The sequence below is a fragment of the Sceloporus occidentalis genome, unplaced genomic scaffold, assembly GCF_023333645.1.
Source record: "Sceloporus occidentalis isolate IW3139 unplaced genomic scaffold, rSceOcc1.0.p SCAF_3, whole genome shotgun sequence".
NCBI lineage: Eukaryota > Metazoa > Chordata > Lepidosauria > Squamata > Phrynosomatidae > Sceloporus > Sceloporus occidentalis.
The window spans coordinates 142,148,910-142,165,729 of record NW_028316983.1 but is presented as its reverse complement, the minus strand read 5'-3'; the positions used below and the strand labels follow the sequence as shown (position 1 = coordinate 142,165,729).

The 16,820-nt window shown below is 41.1% G+C and overlaps 1 protein-coding gene across 1 annotated transcript in view; it reads right to left on the bottom strand.

Annotated features, from left to right (window-relative positions):
- The window catches only part of CRB1 (crumbs cell polarity complex component 1), a 113,953-nt gene that overhangs the window by 21,881 nt on the left and 75,252 nt on the right, over positions 1 to 16,820 (bottom strand). Inside the window, exons 8-11 of the mRNA XM_089518337.1 lie at positions 13,965 to 14,134; positions 5,895 to 6,797; positions 3,229 to 3,357; positions 901 to 1,027 (exon numbers count right to left, since the gene is read on the bottom strand). Coding sequence (XP_089374463.1) covers positions 901 to 1,027; positions 3,229 to 3,357; positions 5,895 to 6,797; positions 13,965 to 14,134 — 1,329 coding nt within the window. The remainder of the gene's footprint in view (positions 1 to 900; positions 1,028 to 3,228; positions 3,358 to 5,894; positions 6,798 to 13,964; positions 14,135 to 16,820) is intronic.

Genomic DNA, 16,820 nt, shown 5'->3' with positions numbered 1-16,820 from the left:
CTTGCATTTAAAAAAAAAAGACCAAAACCAACAAACAAATTTTGCACAGAATCAGTCATGAATTGCAAACAGACTTTTAAAGACTATTTTTCACAGTGGAAATAAAATTGTTAAAATTATTCATCATTTTCTTTAAGAATGAATTTAGCTAATAATTGCATACCTAATGTAGGATGGCCAACTATAGAGTGAGACAAGGCTCCTGTACATTGGGGTGTTCTATACAAGAGGGAATCTTGATAGGTGAACACTCACATATCTGTGCATGTGATACAGTTGAAGAAAACAAATAATTTGTGTATATATTTCATATGCATAGATGTGTAGGTGGTGGTGAGAGGATAATATGGGCCTTCTTCAAGTCACAGACAAGGTTTCAGGATAGCTAGGAGAAAATGAACTAACCACCTTCTTTTAAAGGCCAAGGTACCCTGATATTATTGCATCTCCTCATTCCAATAGAAGAGATGAATATAGCATACAAATCAAACTAGTGCAAAGAAGAAGAAGAATTAAAATGGATGAGAACCAGGATCTTGAATGTCTGCTTTGGGAAGATTTTGCTTCATTCTTTCAGTACAAAATCTCAGTCTGATCAACAAAGAAGAAATCTACTTCATAGACTTTGTACTTAACACCACAATAAGGATACTATTTGAAAAATGGGTTCAAAGGATGATGGCATTCTAATTTCTAACATAGCTTTATGGCTTGGACAAGGCATCTTTTGTTGGACTTGGATGGCTTTAAAATGATAAGTGTATGCACCAATAGCTAGTAATCATCCTGTTCTCCCCACTCCACTGCTGGGTCATCATCCATGCGCAGAATGAGGTAGGAAAGGAGTTGAAAGAGGTTCTGCCACAGCAAGAGAGAGACAAAGAAGGAAAGGTCGCTTACATCTATCTCACAGCGTTCACCGGCGTAGTTCATATCACAGATACATTGGAATTTGTTGACCAGGTTCTGGCAAAGGCCTCCATGGAGGCATGGATCAGAATTGCACTCGTTAATATCCACCTCACATCTGAAAAATATAAGTTGGATAAGTACTGAAAAAAGGAAAGTGAATGTGGCTCTTCACTACAAATGGTGCCTTTGAGTTGGCTTAAAACTTTGACTGTGAATTAGCTGCTAGCTACTAGTGGGTTGCATCAGCATCATTATTTTTTAAAAGGAAAATTTATTAAAATTAAGATGGGAGGAAAGAAAGAAGAGAAATATGAGACAAAGGTATAGGGGAAAAAAGGGAAGAAGACAGGTATTGATGCTGGCATGTGGCTCAGTCCACTAAACAGAATGAAATTTTCAACTCCAGAAATTTCTGTTGCTAGTTTCATATATTGGTATGTATAGGCTTGAAGCAATATATAGCCCCTGTTTTGTTAGAACTCCCTGAAGAAGGTCACTGAAATACTTGCATAGGCCAAAACGGGTTAGGCTTGCATCAAAATAATAATAATAAAAATAATCTATTGTTTGAAAAGCATTCTGTTGTAGCACATCCCCTCATGAGGCATTTGAAACTGATATTTCTGCCTACACATATAGTCTATATATATGTTACCTAACCTATCTCTGCGGGCCATTTTTTCTATTTGAAAGGAACTTCCACCATCGTTTTTTCTCTATTGAGAGGAAAAGGTACAGGTACCTGTAATTTCCCCCCACTATTGAGAAAAAGCAGATTGGAGAAGATATTTTAAATCAAGGACAACAATAAGAATGCAAAAGGGTTAAACTTGCTGTTTAATTGAAAAAAGGTGCTTTTCAATTTAAAAAAATAAACAGAAAAGGACAAGGAAAAGAGAGAGAGAGAGAGAGAGACAGACAGACAGACAGACAGACAGACAGACAGACAGACAAAAGAAAGAAGAAAGTTACAAACAGCTGAGCATGGCCTGTTGCTAATACACTGGACCTGGACATTCATTAATACATTTTATTAACAAATAATTAATACTGAAAGATTGGATTGACGTTTCCATCAAAATTTCTATTATTAATTCCCTATAATGTAAGTCTTTCTTGAAGAGTAAATATGTCCTCTTCTACTATGGAGTTAGATAATAGATGGATTTTGTCATATTGAAAATCTGTTTAGCAGAGGACTATCAGTTTCAGGGTCTGTTCAGAGATGGCATCTAGTAGCATTAAGGGATTGCTACCATTACCTTCTCCCAGTGATACAAGAGTTGGGGGCTCTAGTGAGGAGTCTCCCATGCATTCTTTGCTTTGATGAAGTGGGCAGCTCAATGCATACAAAGCATCATTGTGTAGAGTTGACATGAACAGAAAGCTATTGCATTAAAGGCCTCAACACATTTACAGTCGGCCCTCCGTATCAGCAGGAGTTTGGTTCCCGCTTCCCCCTGCATATACAAAATATCACAGGATATCATATCTAAATAAGTCTATGGATGGCAACATGCATGTGTCTAGGTCAGTATGGCTGTATGCATGCACTACCACTGACTTATATGGGGCAGGGCTAGCTGCAGATGCTCCGAAACAAGGATAACTAGCCTCTTGATACAGAGAGCCAACCGTATTGGTCTGGATCCCATGCCTTTCTATGTCTGACTCAGGGCTCATGTACTGAACATAGAATATATATATACAAATGAATATACACATGTACAAAAATTGTCTGGTACAAGCTATACAATCTTCCATGGCTAAACAGCAAGAACAATAGCCGCCGCCACAACCCATTCCAAAAACAACATCAATGATATACAGTTGCCCCTCTGTTTTTGTGGGGATCCATTTTGGACCCCTGTGTGAAAACAGAGGCTTGCGCATATTCAAGCCCCATAGGCTTGAATGGGGCATGCCTTTGTGCGCACGGCCCGGGGGTGTGCACCATTAAAGATAGCAGAGGTTGCCCCTCTGCTGCTATTCAAGGTCACAGATCTAAGATTCGTGAGTTAGGAGGGACGACTGTAATCCCAATCTACATGAAACCAAGGCTGTACAACTCTCTTCTTTGCACATGATTTCTTTTTGTAAGACTCATTTCCAAATGGCCTTGCAGAAATCTTACACACAACTGATTAGAAGCTAATGTTTCCACTAGAACCTGATGTTTTCCACACTGGGCTGAAGATGTTACTTGGAGTGCCAATGTTATTGTGTGATCTTGCTGCATGAAAGAGCTTGTGAGCTCCTTCAGAAAAAGGATTGCTACAATATTTCAATGTGACATGACATTTCAAAAGTGCTCACCTCTGCCCTTTGAAGCCAGGCAGGCACAGGCACTCTAAGAATCCTTGGAGCTCAGAACAGTTGCCGTGGTTGTAACAGGTCAGACTTCTGTTCTCGTTCCCACATACTGTCGAAGGGGGCCGTACTTGCCTATGGTGGAACAACAGTGGAAAGTTGGTTAAATCACTTGCTTCCATTCTTTCCCCAGCCCTCTGATTTTTCAATTTTAAAAAACCCAGATCAAAAGGCTATATGGTACTATCTTGACCCATAGTTATGTCATTTTTGGACTCATTTTTCCTTTTGCCTTTCCTTTTAATTTATCTTTTAGGGTAAAAGTGGGAGGAAGAGAGAGAAATCAGGACATTTTAAAGCAGTTGAAAAAGTAGGACAGCAGAGGATTACTGTAATTGGTGAAATTGGGATAGTTGTAGGTTATGTTGGAATGACATGATGTCACTTCTGTTCTGATTTTCACTTTTGGCTGATTGTTGGCCACGGGAGGTTGTTTAAGGGATTATAGGAGGAAATTAGAAAAACCACCAGTTTTCCAAAAATTTAAATATATTTTTGAGAGGAGGGAGTCCTGGGGCTATAAAAAGGGGTTGAAGCTGCATGGGGCTGTTGGCCCTGTACTGCAGCCTGTACTGCAGCCATTCACTCGAAACCACAAGGTTGCGAGTTCAAGACCAGCAAAAGGGCCCAAGCTCGACTCAGGCTTGCATCCTTCCAAGGTCGCCAAAATGAGTACCCAGACTGTTGGGGGCAAATTAGCTTACTTGCTAATTAGCTTACTTGCTGTTCACCGCTATGATCTTTGGAATAGCAGTATATAAATAAAACAAATTATTATTATTATTATTATTATTATTATTATTATTATTATTATCCTGATTCATGCTCTAAGAGGATGCCATGTTTAATATTATCAAAAGCCCCTAAAAGATCTAAGCCACTAAGCAGTCTAACAGAATCAACTGGGTCACACTCTGGCGGGATACAGACGGGCAGGGGAAGACGTCTTGGAGGTGTATTCTGCTGAATACGGAGCCTCCAGACCGCCCACCCCGGGGGCGTGGCTCAGGAGATGGGGCTTCCACATGGGGGGCAGTGAAGACGGCTCACCTGGGTCCGTTTCGGACCCGCAGTTTCCAAACCGCCGCCTCGGAGGACGCTGCAAAGAGAGAGGCAGCTTCCTCACGGGCGGCCAAAAACGGGGCTTTTTTTTTTCCTTTGCCGGCTGGCGGATGCGCAGCGGCAGCAGAAAGCCTATGGGCACATTTAAAGTGCCCAAGCCCCTTTAAAACTTTTTCCCCCGCTCTGCCCAAGAACAATGGTGGTCTCCTGCCAGCTGGTGATCAGCTGGTGTTGGCATCCTTGTCCGCTTGCACGTTGCCAGTGTCACCAGCATCATGGATGCCTCCTCTCCTTTGGTCCCCGCGCTCCTGCTGAATCTGCAATGCACAGCCACAGCTGTCGCCGCTGCCACCGTTGTCCCCCTGCCATCCCCCATCACCTCCCTTGTACATATGTAAATATTTACAGTTTTAGCGGTTTTTATTGTTAGGTGAAAATGGCACAGGAATGTGTGTAGGGGCTCACTTTAAAGTCCAAACTTTCCAAGCAGCGCATGCATACATGTTGCTCTAGGGTTAGGGTTAGGGTTAGGGTTAGGGTTAGGGTTAGGGTTAGGAGTCTTAAAATGCGCTGCAGCTGTGCTGCAGCTTCCACACCTGCATGGCAGCTGACGCTGCAATTAAAGCCTGACTGCAAACTGCACATGTTCCAGGACCCCGACTCATTATGCGACGCAGCAGACATGGAGCTTTTAAATGGGCAACTTAAATTAGCGGCGTAGCAATTCTGGCGTACCAGTGCAGCAGCTTACAGTCGGAGCTGCGCAGCTGCGCATCAAACAGAAAAGAAGCGGAGAAAAGCAGCACCTTTTTAATGCCACTTCTTCCCGCTTGGAGCGTGCAGGGGGCGTGTTCATGGCGGCATTCAGGTAAGGCCCGTCTGAAGGCTCTACCTTCATGACGTCATGAATACACCCCTTTTTGCCCGTCTGTATCCCGCCTCTATTTCTTTCCAAAGTTCATCTGTTAGGATAGACTCCATTCACACAGACTGAAATGGATCCAGCTAGTCTGTTCCATCCAAATCTCCTAAATGAGCCCACAAAACTGGACCAGACAGCACTGTAGAAAACGTCAGGGGAGCTATATGAATAAAGGAGTCAAGATCAGTGCAGATATGAGCAATTGTATCCTCAGAATTGCCATAATAGGCCTTCATAGGTCCCAACATAACCCTCTCAGGGTACAGAAGAAATAACCTCTTAACTACTCAGAAAAAACCTCTGCTATATAGTTAACTGAGGAAGCACTTGCAATCTTTATCATCCTTACTGCCACAAAATAGAGACAATAATGTGCTCTTTTGTTGCCTTTATTCCCATTAGTACTTCTCCCATTGCTCATCTGTCTCTGTTGCTTAATACTCTTCACATTCATTCCATTTGTTGAAATTTGGATTGCACACAACATTAACCAACTTCCTCACAATGCAACACTCAGCAATGTAATTATTAATCAGGGGCATATTCAGAGCTCAGTCATTGCCTCAGAGAAGTGAATGATATTAGGAATGGATGAATGAATGTCTTCATCAGGGAATTGTTACAGTACCTGCAAAATCTTCCAGTAAAGTTCCCAACACACAGGCAGGAATAACCATTAATTCCATCCATACAGGTGGCTCCATTTGCACATAGATGACCATGGCAGTCATTTATGTCTTCTTCACACCTTGCCCCAGTGTATCCTAGATCACATGTACATGTGTATGATGCAGTTCTATCACTGCAGTTTCCATGCACACAAGGATTGGATGCACATTCATCAATGTTGATCTCACAGTTAGTCCCAGTCCATCCCTTGGCACATGTGCAATGATAATAAGTAAAGAAGTCTTCACATATCCCATTATACATGCAAGGGTTTGAGCTGCAGGCATCCAACTGAGAGCAGCCAGTGACAATAGAATTGGCAGATATTTTGAGGAATTGCTCTTCTTGCGGTCTTTTAGTGTAGCCATCAGCACTGTCAAAGTAGGAAAGATGGATTCCACTGATCTCTATGGTGCTCATGCACCCTCTTAGCCCATCCAGGTTGTCAAAAGGTTTGTCAGCCAGGTAGATATCTGTCCCTTCTCTTAGGAAGTTGAGGTTTCCTGTGGTGACTATACTCGTTGCACTGTCTTTCTCACCATCTAGATCAACGCGCCATGTTGATGACTGAGATGAGGGTTCTACCATGGAAAAGGTCACTTGGTGCCACTTTCCATCATTCACTGATTTTGAGCTAGCCAGGTTCAGCCCATAGAAGCTGTTGCCACTTTGCAGCTGAAACACTAATTTAGTCTTCTGGATGCTAATGCTGATGAACTCTGGCTCCTTCTCAGCATAAAGCAGTATCACATCTGAGTCTTGAGTCCGAAAGCCAAAGGCTATCTTGGTGAGGTCTCTCTTGATCTTCCCATTGCTTCTATAAAATACAGCACTGTTTCTGCCACTAAAGATGGCATTGGCGCTACCTGGACAGAGGTGACAAAAACCATTAAAGCATAAAAGATTGTAATTGTTTTTGGAAAGTATGCTGCATTTTAGTTTGACTTCTTTGTGGTTTATATGGGCATGTGCTCAACATAAAGGAGGAAACCCCCTGCCCAGAATGAATGACTGAGGGAGAGGAAAAAATGTCATGGCAGAATACTTTTCATGTGGAAGGTGACAGGTACAATCTATGACACCTTAGATTCAAAGCATCCTTCCCAACATGGCATCCTTCAGATGTGCCGGACTGCAACCCTCATAATCTCCCAGACATCTATGGGAATTATAGGAGCTATAGTCCAAGAATTGTTCAGGGCACTAGGCTGGTGAATGCTGGCCTAAATTAAAAGAGAAGTGTTCTCAATGCCCCAGATGTTTTCAATATAGCAGACATTCTTCAGTTCTTCGGTATTGTTATATTATAATTTGCATATTAAAATATCACTCAAAAACAGGCCAAAAAAAGACACAGATTTGCACGACATTTGTGCATAGATTGTAATTGTTAATAATTACTACTGACAGAAACAGTTCACATGGGTTAGAAATCTCTTAGTTCCCATTGTGCTCCCCTCCCCAAATATACTATATATACTCATGTATAAGTCTAGAAATTTTAGTCAAAAAATGACCACAAAAAACTGAGTAGACTTACCCATGGGTCAATGTAAGTACTGTACTTAAACTCTTATTTTAAAAAAGAGCCATCACTTGGCAGAAAGCAAGAGCATAATCTCTCCTGGAAGCATATCAAATCAGTTTCAAACCATGGATGCAATTGTGCCCTATACTGAATGAGGAGATGGTAGGCTGACAATGGATTAAGCTTCCCCAATCACCCCAGTTCACTCCTACTGCTAAATAATAAAAGAAAATCTCGCATAGTGCTGAATATGGAACATTTAATGTTATATGCAATTAGGCTCTTAGCTTTGTTTCTTTCACCCACAAATGAACATGTAGGATTCACTTAGCAGAGACTGGAGGCTTTTCTTTTTCTAATCTGGCATGACTGGAATTATCCCTTTCCATTGCTAGAACTTTCAGTGGTAATATTTTTCACACATGGTGTGTGTGTGTTTGTGTATGCACACATATGTAGATTTTAGTTCAAATTATGGAGTTTATCACATGAATATTTAAAGCAGTTTAAAGCCCTAAATGGCTTGGGTCCAAGCTATCTCAGAGACCGCCTCTTCCCATACAATCCTCGCTGCGTTCTCCGGTCCTCTGGGAGGAACTTGTTGCAGCCTCAAAAATCGAGGCTTGTGGTGACCTCCCGGAGGGCTTTTTCTGCTGTCTCCCCCAGGCCCTGGAACGACCTGCCAGACGAGATCCGTCACTTAACATCTTTGGACAGCTTCAAAAAGGCTGTCAAGACGGATCTCTTCAGGCAGGCCTTCCCAGACTGAAATATTCCGGCCTCAGGATCTCAGGATCTCCCCCCTCCTCAGTAATGTCTCCAAAGCCCCCCTTTCTTTTCTTTAGAACTGAAGTTGCAGTGGTTTATTGGTTGATATTATTTTGTTTAATTTATTGTTGTTTTAACTAGTTATTGTGGTATTAATTAGATATGCAGTTTAATAACTTTTTAAGGGGGGAGGGAAATATATTGTTTTTATGCTGTATGTTATTTTAATGTTGTAAACTGCCCGGATTGGTTCGCCACAGGACGGTATATAAATAAAAAATTATTATTATATATTATTATTATTACCTTCATCTGGATTAACTCTTAATTTGGGCAGCATTCTGATATTATCACAAGGTTTTGGGCTCCAATTTTGCTGCCCAAATACATCCCAGGTCCATCCCCACTTCCAGAGCTGCTCCTCGTGGCTCTTTTCGGATCTGGGAGTTTTCCAGCTTGAAAAAATGGCCACTGGAGCCCTCCTGGAAGCGGGGATGGGCCTGGGATGTATTTGGGTGGCAAAATTGGAGCCAAAAACCTTGTGATCATATCAGGATGCCACCTGAATTAAGGGTTAAACCTGACTGAGGTAAAATGATTTAAATATCCATGCAATAAGCTCCTATGTTGGGAAGGAACATACGCCCACCCACTTTGTACGCTAGCTTCCTGGGAAGTATTATAACCTATTGCAGGCCCGTAATTAATACATGTAAAAAGAGAGATGTTGCTACATGCTACCAATAAAGGGTAACAAGTCACCTGCCCCCCACAAATCCACTAGCAGTAATTCAAACAACTCAAAAACAAAATTAAAAGAAGAAAACAAAAAAACTTAAAAGTCTTTCCCGGTTGGTGATGGTGAGGGTGGTGGTGCAATATCATAGCATTTCTCAGGTATAAGATTTCCTTGTTTGTATGGAGCAGACCAATAAGGAGGTACCTTATTTGGTAGAATCAGGTAATGTTTTAGGCAGCAGAGGCTGGCGGAGAGTGCCAGCCCCTCTCCCCCACCCATCCCTCTTGAGTTCCCTTGCCATTTGTTGGAGAACCCAGCCTATTCCAAACCCTGAAAAATACACTCCTGCCCTTGGGTATGCTGTAAGACTCCATCCCAGTGCCAGTACTGAAGAAAGACTCAACCAACTGTTTAGTTATCTTCTGTATATAGTGTGACTCTGTCTCTCTGTCTGTTTCTGTGTGTGTTTGGGGTGTGTGTGTGTGTGTATTTTGTACTTGCCCTGGACAGAAAATATTTTTATTCAATGTGAGGTTTTTTAAAATTTATTTTCCATCCTACTAATGAGTTGTTACATGCTCAGCATTCCCTACTGCTAGGTTATGTGTTATTCTCAATAAATATGGATATTAGATTTTGATGCACAAGGCAGGAAGCTGTCTGTTGTCAGAGTTGGCACAAATTGTTAGGGAGGCATTCTAGATGGGTAGGGCTGGTATACTAGACCCCTGTCCATCTTGGGGAGGAAAGCCAATCCTTCTTTTAAAGTACAAAGTGGAGGTTCCCTCCAATCCCCCTCCCTTTCTGCTGACAAGGAAATGTTCTCATTAATATGTTTAGGAGAGCAACCAAGGCTCAACTGTCTTGTTTATCTCCTCTGAATGCTGACCTGACAAACTAAAATGTTGGACAAATCGATCTGCATTTGAAAGGGGTAAATGTATATACTTAATTGGCTTTGTCCCACATATGCAGTGCCATTGTTTTCTACTGCTCAGACCATTTAAGAGTTATTATCAGTGCTCAGAGGATATGTTCACATTTGCACTTTTGCATGGAGGGATAAGCTTTGTACTCATCATTTTAAGCACATGTTTTTGTTTTTGAACCCTCTATAGAACAACACTGATGTTGTGTTTTGCTCCACCACAGGTGTTCCCTTAATTTTAGGAGATAGTCCCTCAGGTTAGGATGAATAGAGAGACAGAGAGAGGGGCCTTTTGGCTAAGATCAAGTGTAGAGAGTGTGAGTGTCTCTCTGAGATGTGCTTTCCTGCCTTCTGATCTCCTCTTCCAGACTCCTCTTGACATCAGAGGGTGAGAAAATGCATGTGTGTGTTTGTCTACAGTCCCTTAAACTTAGCTATACCCCTCCATCCCCCTTAGATTCTATTGGAATAGGAAGAAAATCTTCTAGAACATGGCCACATTGGCCGAAAAACCCACAAAAAACTACATTTGGAGTAGGTTTTTAAGCTCCCATGCCATTTCCCCCATCTTTTACTTTGAGAAACAGCTTGCCTTAAGTATAGACTGTTCTGTTGGTGTCTACTGCTATCTTATTCTGTCTTTTTAATAAAGAAATAATTGTTTTTGCTTCAAAATCAACTTGTCCTCAACCTGATTTCTTCTGCTGTACCTCATTTTTACTTGGAGTCACTGCAATTAATTGTTCATTTTTAAAACTTTCAGCCTGCAGAGTCATACAGAGACTTAGTGCCTGGAGGAGCTTTGTCCCGTCCTGCCCCAAACTAGTAAACCCAGTGCTCTTAACATAGGAGTTAGCTCTGCTGAAAAATTATTGTATAATATGCAAGCCCCTTGATTTTCTTAAGATAGTGATCATACCATTCATTTGCTAAGTCACCTGACATATTGACAGTTACATGCTCTGTTTATCACCCACTTAATCACTCCAACTTTCTAATAGCTTGTGTAATTTAGGGGTTTAAAATTTTGCTGTATGTTTTATTTTAAGAAACCTCCAGTTCATTAGCATCCAACTGTATGTTGCCTAGAATACCTTGCCAGGAAGAGATGGATGGGAGGGCAAGGGGATATCTTAGGACAGTCTGTAGGATTAACCTTCTTAATGTTTCACATTGTTCAATATGGGTCACAGCAGTACCATGAGAAAACTATGGCTGATTTTATAACCTCCCTAACTAGGTACAGTGGAGAACTGAAAAGTAAGAGGATAACATCCTGATAATTATATCAGATAATTTTTTTCTTGAAAAGTTGGGACTCCATATCCACGGATTCTGCCTGCATTCAACCTTCCACAACTTGAAAATATTAAAAAGAAATAAATTCCAGAAAGCAAACCTTGATTTTGCCACTTTATATAAAGAACACAATTTATGCCATTGTATATTATCATACTGTACTTAATGTCAAATGACAGTTCATTTGATATGGTGACCTGAATGGTGACCTGACAAACTGGTACAGATTGGTACCCCTTCCCCCAAATTATTAATGGCATTAATAATATAAAATACAAATTTCTGAAACTGTTCACAATAATAATCATTCTTTTCTAATCCCCTTCAATGCTTCCTGTTCTCTCACACACATATCTCAGACCAGATAAGAGTGAAAATCAGTTTTGCACTTCCTAATAGACCTCTGATGATTTGTAATAGATAACAAGGAGTTCTAATTATGTTATTTAACTAGATCAGTTAAACTATATCCACATCATTGTGGTGCACCTTAAATTATACAGATGAAATGGAGAAAATTTGGAGAAATTAAGATTGGGGTTTGTATGTATTTGTGTGTGTGTTTGTACACATGGAAGTTCTGGTACTCAAAAGAAACCTCAGACCAAGCAGTTATAAGAGCATTATTACAAGTGTAATATTATTACTATGATATTAATAATTTCTGGTTACTGACTTATATTGCAGTTTTGTTACAAAAAGTGTGTGTGCGTGTGTGAGAGAGAGAGGGGGGGGGAGGTTTCCCATAGAAGTGAGCTCTTCCCAGGAGTGTAGCTATGGGGGAAATGGGGCTAAAAAAAGACATCCCAAATTAGAATTCTATCCAACAATGAAAATTTCCTTCGGTCCCCACATTTTTAGCATTGCAGAGAGTGAGATGTTGACAATCATTCACACCAAGAACACTTATAACTGCTGTATTTGAATTTCCTTGGTCACATTGCCAGCCCCTTTTCTTTGGACATTCAAATTGTATTTCTAAAGGCCCATCTGATGTTTTAGGTTATTGCAGTACTAGAAATTTTGCTGGAAAATTTGTTGGGGGAGATGAAAAAAATTCATATTGGAGGGAAATGCCTTCATTTTGCTCCCCTTGGATCTGTACTCCAAGTCCTCTTAGCAGTGCATTATACCATTGCTAACAAACAGAGATGATGACCCATCTAATTAGGCAAGACCAAATGGGCCCTGAGATACAATTCACATATCAAAGAACTTGAAGAGTTATTGCTGCTTTTAAGGGATTGGACTTTTTTTTTTAATGTTCTACTTAAAGTGTGACTTTAATGGATCACACTTAACACGATATTGCTGCTTTCTGAATCTTGGACATCCCAGCAATGTTCTGGAAGAAGATTCCACCTTTTCTACTATTTTTTTCTTCCAGAAATTAGTCCAGGACACAGACAAAATAGTTAATATGTTTCAACTTCTTTAAGCAGACTTACTTTCTTCTCCAATAATTTTGCAGAAGTAAGGCAGAACAATGCTAGTGTTCACAACTGCATTACAGAGATTATCACACGCGGTGCTTCTGTCACCCAAACGTCATCAAAATGGCTGGAAGCATCACCAGTGTGATCATGCTGCTGATGCTTCTAAAGTGAATTGGAAGCATTGCAGTGGAGGGAAGTCACCAATGAAAACCAAAACAGAGGGTTGGAGGAAAGACTCAACTTTATTCAACGAAACAGAACAGGGTTAGGGTTGGCCCCCAAAATAAGGTCTGGATCTGACATCAATCAACCCCTGGTTGGTCGATGAACTGAACTGCTTGGTCATGGCCAAGCTTCAGGATGATTTAGCGGCAATGGAAAAACCCTTTCAAGACATGCAACCGATCAATCGCATGTTTGCAGCTGAGCCCCTAGTCACCGGGAGATGTTGAATCGATGTGGCCCCTGCAATGGCCACACCACATGCCCTCAGTGCTCCCAGATCCCGAAGGACTCCCAATCCAGTGCTACACAGCCCTGCAAACCACCCACCAGATCCAAGACCTAGGCAACCGCCCCCATAAAGTTGTGACAATATAGCACCTTGAACCAAGGGAGGAAGGGTGGGAGAGCCGAGCAGGACACCACGTGGCCTTATATAGGTCTAACTACCAATTGGGGGTGGGGGGTGGGAAAAGCAGGAGGGACCACCTACCCAGCCCCCTGAACCAATCAGCTGTGCCCGGGAGACTGTGACAGCCAATCCTCCAAAATGGCCAATGGCAGGCCCGCCTGGCCCTGGCAAGGCATGCTGGGAGCCCGAGTAGGCCTACCAGACCCTGGCAGAAGTGGCTCCCCTCCCGCATGGAAGAAACCAGGCTGGCCCCAGTAAGTCAGGCCGGCTCCATTTATCACCATGAAATTGCCATGGAATCGTCAGGAAAGCAGCCCTTTTCTTATTAACAGATTATTCCATTAATAATAAGAAAAGAGCATCTCTGCTGACAATTCCATAATGCTAACAATAACGTTTCACTTAAGAAGTACCAGGCATGATCACACTGGTGACGCTTCCACCATTTTGATGACGTTTGGGTGACAGAAGTGCCGCGTTTGGGTGACAGAAGGGCCGCGTGTGATAATCTCTATAATGCAGTTGTGAACACTGGCATTGTTCTGCCTTACTTCTGCAAAATCATTGGAGAAGAAAGTAACTTGCTCCTGCCATCTCAGATTGCTAGTTCCTGTATAATTGGTTGTCACCACAGGTTCCTGTGAGGAAGGTTGCAACACAAATGCAAACCAATAAATAAATAAATAAATAGAAATACTTGCATTCAAATCCTTGATACACCAGCTGGCATTGGGCTTCATGAGGGCATGGACTGAGTTCACACCACTTCACTTCCTCGCATGCTTTACCACCTGTATTTGGTGGGCAGGTGCAAGTGAAGTCATCCCAGATGGAATAGCAAACACCACCGTTCTTACATGGGTTGGACTAGAGGAAAGAGGGAGAGATCATATAGGAGCAAATCCCTCAAGATTTACAATCAAGGACAAAACGACTTCCGGCGGTGATGGCTGAGTGTTAGGTCGCTAGCAGACGGGCTCGTCACAGCGATCTTCAAGGCAAGCCAAACAGGGAGAATCCCTGCTTAATCTGACTCCGTGAGGGAGCCAGAGAACGGGGCTCGAAGGGGGATTTCTGCATCGACCGAGCCAGGGGCTCCTTTTGGGGGTATGGCGACGGACGGTTGCTGAATCCGAAGAGCAGCCGGGGCTTGCCTTGCTCGCCATCTTGGCTCTGAACTCTGCCTGCCGCTTATTTTAAGAAAGAACTGATAAAAGATAACTTTCATTTAGCAATCTTCCTTCCCTTTTCATTGAGTTTCGGAGGACTTTAAATACAAAAATCTGGATCAAAACAAACTTCCTCCTGATAAAGCAGCGCCTGCTGACAAAATTTAAAAGACAAGCCGCCCCCAGAGAGGATCGGCTTTAAAAGCAGTTTAAAGAGGAGGCTCTGCTTGTAATAACCGAAATTGGATCTGAGTCAATCATGGACAGGGCAAAATAGCTGCAGAAATGCCATAATATTTAAAAAACCTTGGGAAGCATCCACTCAAAATTAAAACGCTTGCTTGAATTTGCTAAGAGAGAGAGTAAGCTAAGGGGGAAGGACAACAAAATGGCGATTTGAAGCTGAAATGCCAGAGGAAAGGAGCTACAAAGCAACAGTTTAAACGATGGAAATATAATTAGTGGACAACCCTAATTAACTAATTTAAACTACAAGGAGGACCATATAAGAAACATTGCTAGACCCTCTAATCCAATTTAATCAACTTTAATATATGACTGAACTAAGAGGGGAAGGAGGGGAAGACAAAAGAGACTTTGAAACATTACCAGATTATACTACCAAATAATCAAGAAAGGTGACGACGGAAAGAGGACGGGGGAGGAGACATCAATGACTTACAAAATTTATAACAATTAATTTTATATGTGTTGTGAAGCTAAAAAAGTTCGCAGTGGAATTAAAGGGTGAAATTAAAGGAAAACTTTTAAGTTAACTATTCAAGCAAGGTTATATTACCAAATACTCAAGAAAGGCGACGACGGAAAGAGGACGGGGGAGGAGACACCGGATCTACACCAAACTTTTCCTTTTGGCTGGTGGGCTTTTTTTTTTTTTTTTTTTTTTTTTGCCTCTATGTGGAGGTAAGGTGGTTATAGGGGAATCTAAAAATAAGACTACTGGCCCTTCCCTATCTCCCAAGAAAGGCAACAACGGAAAGAGGACAGGGGACGAGACAACGGAGGAATATAAAAACTGTAACACTATAACATCCCTAAAATACTACTTTTAAAAGCAATTCTAGGACTCAAAACTAAATAAGCGATTTGTAATTTAATTACAGGGAGTTAAGTAAGAATAGTGGTTGAATTTGCATGATAACTGATTTTGGACCTGTTTTCTCTTTTTCAAAAAAAGATTTGAACTTTGTGCGGCTTGCAAAAAAGTTATTTTTTCCCCTCTTGGGGACATTTACTGACCAATTTGAAGGATAACAGGAACATAGTATCTCTAAAAGTAAATGAATGAATAGTCATTTGTAAAAAGAATTGTCGTAGCTTGTTATTAGAATAAGATAAGTTAAGTTAAGCTTTTGGGAGCTCTGGAGATAATATTCACGTTAAACTAATTGGGGAGATAAAGGAATTATGCTGTAACATAATATAGAGTCCAAAATCTAAAAAGCAATGATGATGGATGATGCTTGGAACAAATCAACATGGTCACCTTGGATGTAAATTCTTTATACACTTCCATTCCCCATGCTGAAGCCAGAGATGTTGTAGAACTTTATCTGCACTCTAAAAATGTGAAAAAACCTCCCATTCATTTCTTATTGGATATTCTGGATATTATTTTAGAAAAGAACTATTTCAGGTTTAATACTCAATTTTTCCTTCAAATTAAAGGGGTAGCGATGGGTAGCCCAGCAGCTCCAAGTATTGCCAATTTATACATGGCTCATTTAGAATCTACATATATTACCAATCCAGATAAGAATCCTTTTCATAAATATTTACAATACTATGGAAGATACATTGATGACATTTTTGTCATATTTTCTGACAGATCTAGAGTTGAGAACTTTTTCACCTGGATGAATTCTGTAAGCCAACATATCAAATTTTCATGCCAGTCAAACACCCAGCATATTTCTTTTCTAGATGTAGAAGTTTATATTTATAATCATAAGATTGGAGTTCGTAATTTTCACAAGCCTACGGACCGTAATTCCATGCTACATTTTTCTAGCTGTCACCCTTATCATCTGAAAAAAAACTTACCATATTCACAATTCCTAAGATTAAAAAGAAATTCTTCCATTAACACTCATTATGAAAGGGCAGCTGATCAGTATCAATTAGAATTACAGGATAGAGCTTTTCCTCCTCATATAGTCCAACAGGCTAGATACAGAGCTTCCCTCAAAGATCGCTCCACACTATTTCTTCCTTCGAATAGTACAACTGAGAACAGGATTATAGGATCCTTCACCTTCACTCATGCTGCGCATCATATTAAACATATTATACAAAAACATTGGCATATATTTCAGTACATTCCAGGCTGTACACAGGCACCCATTATAACTTTTCGGAGAACT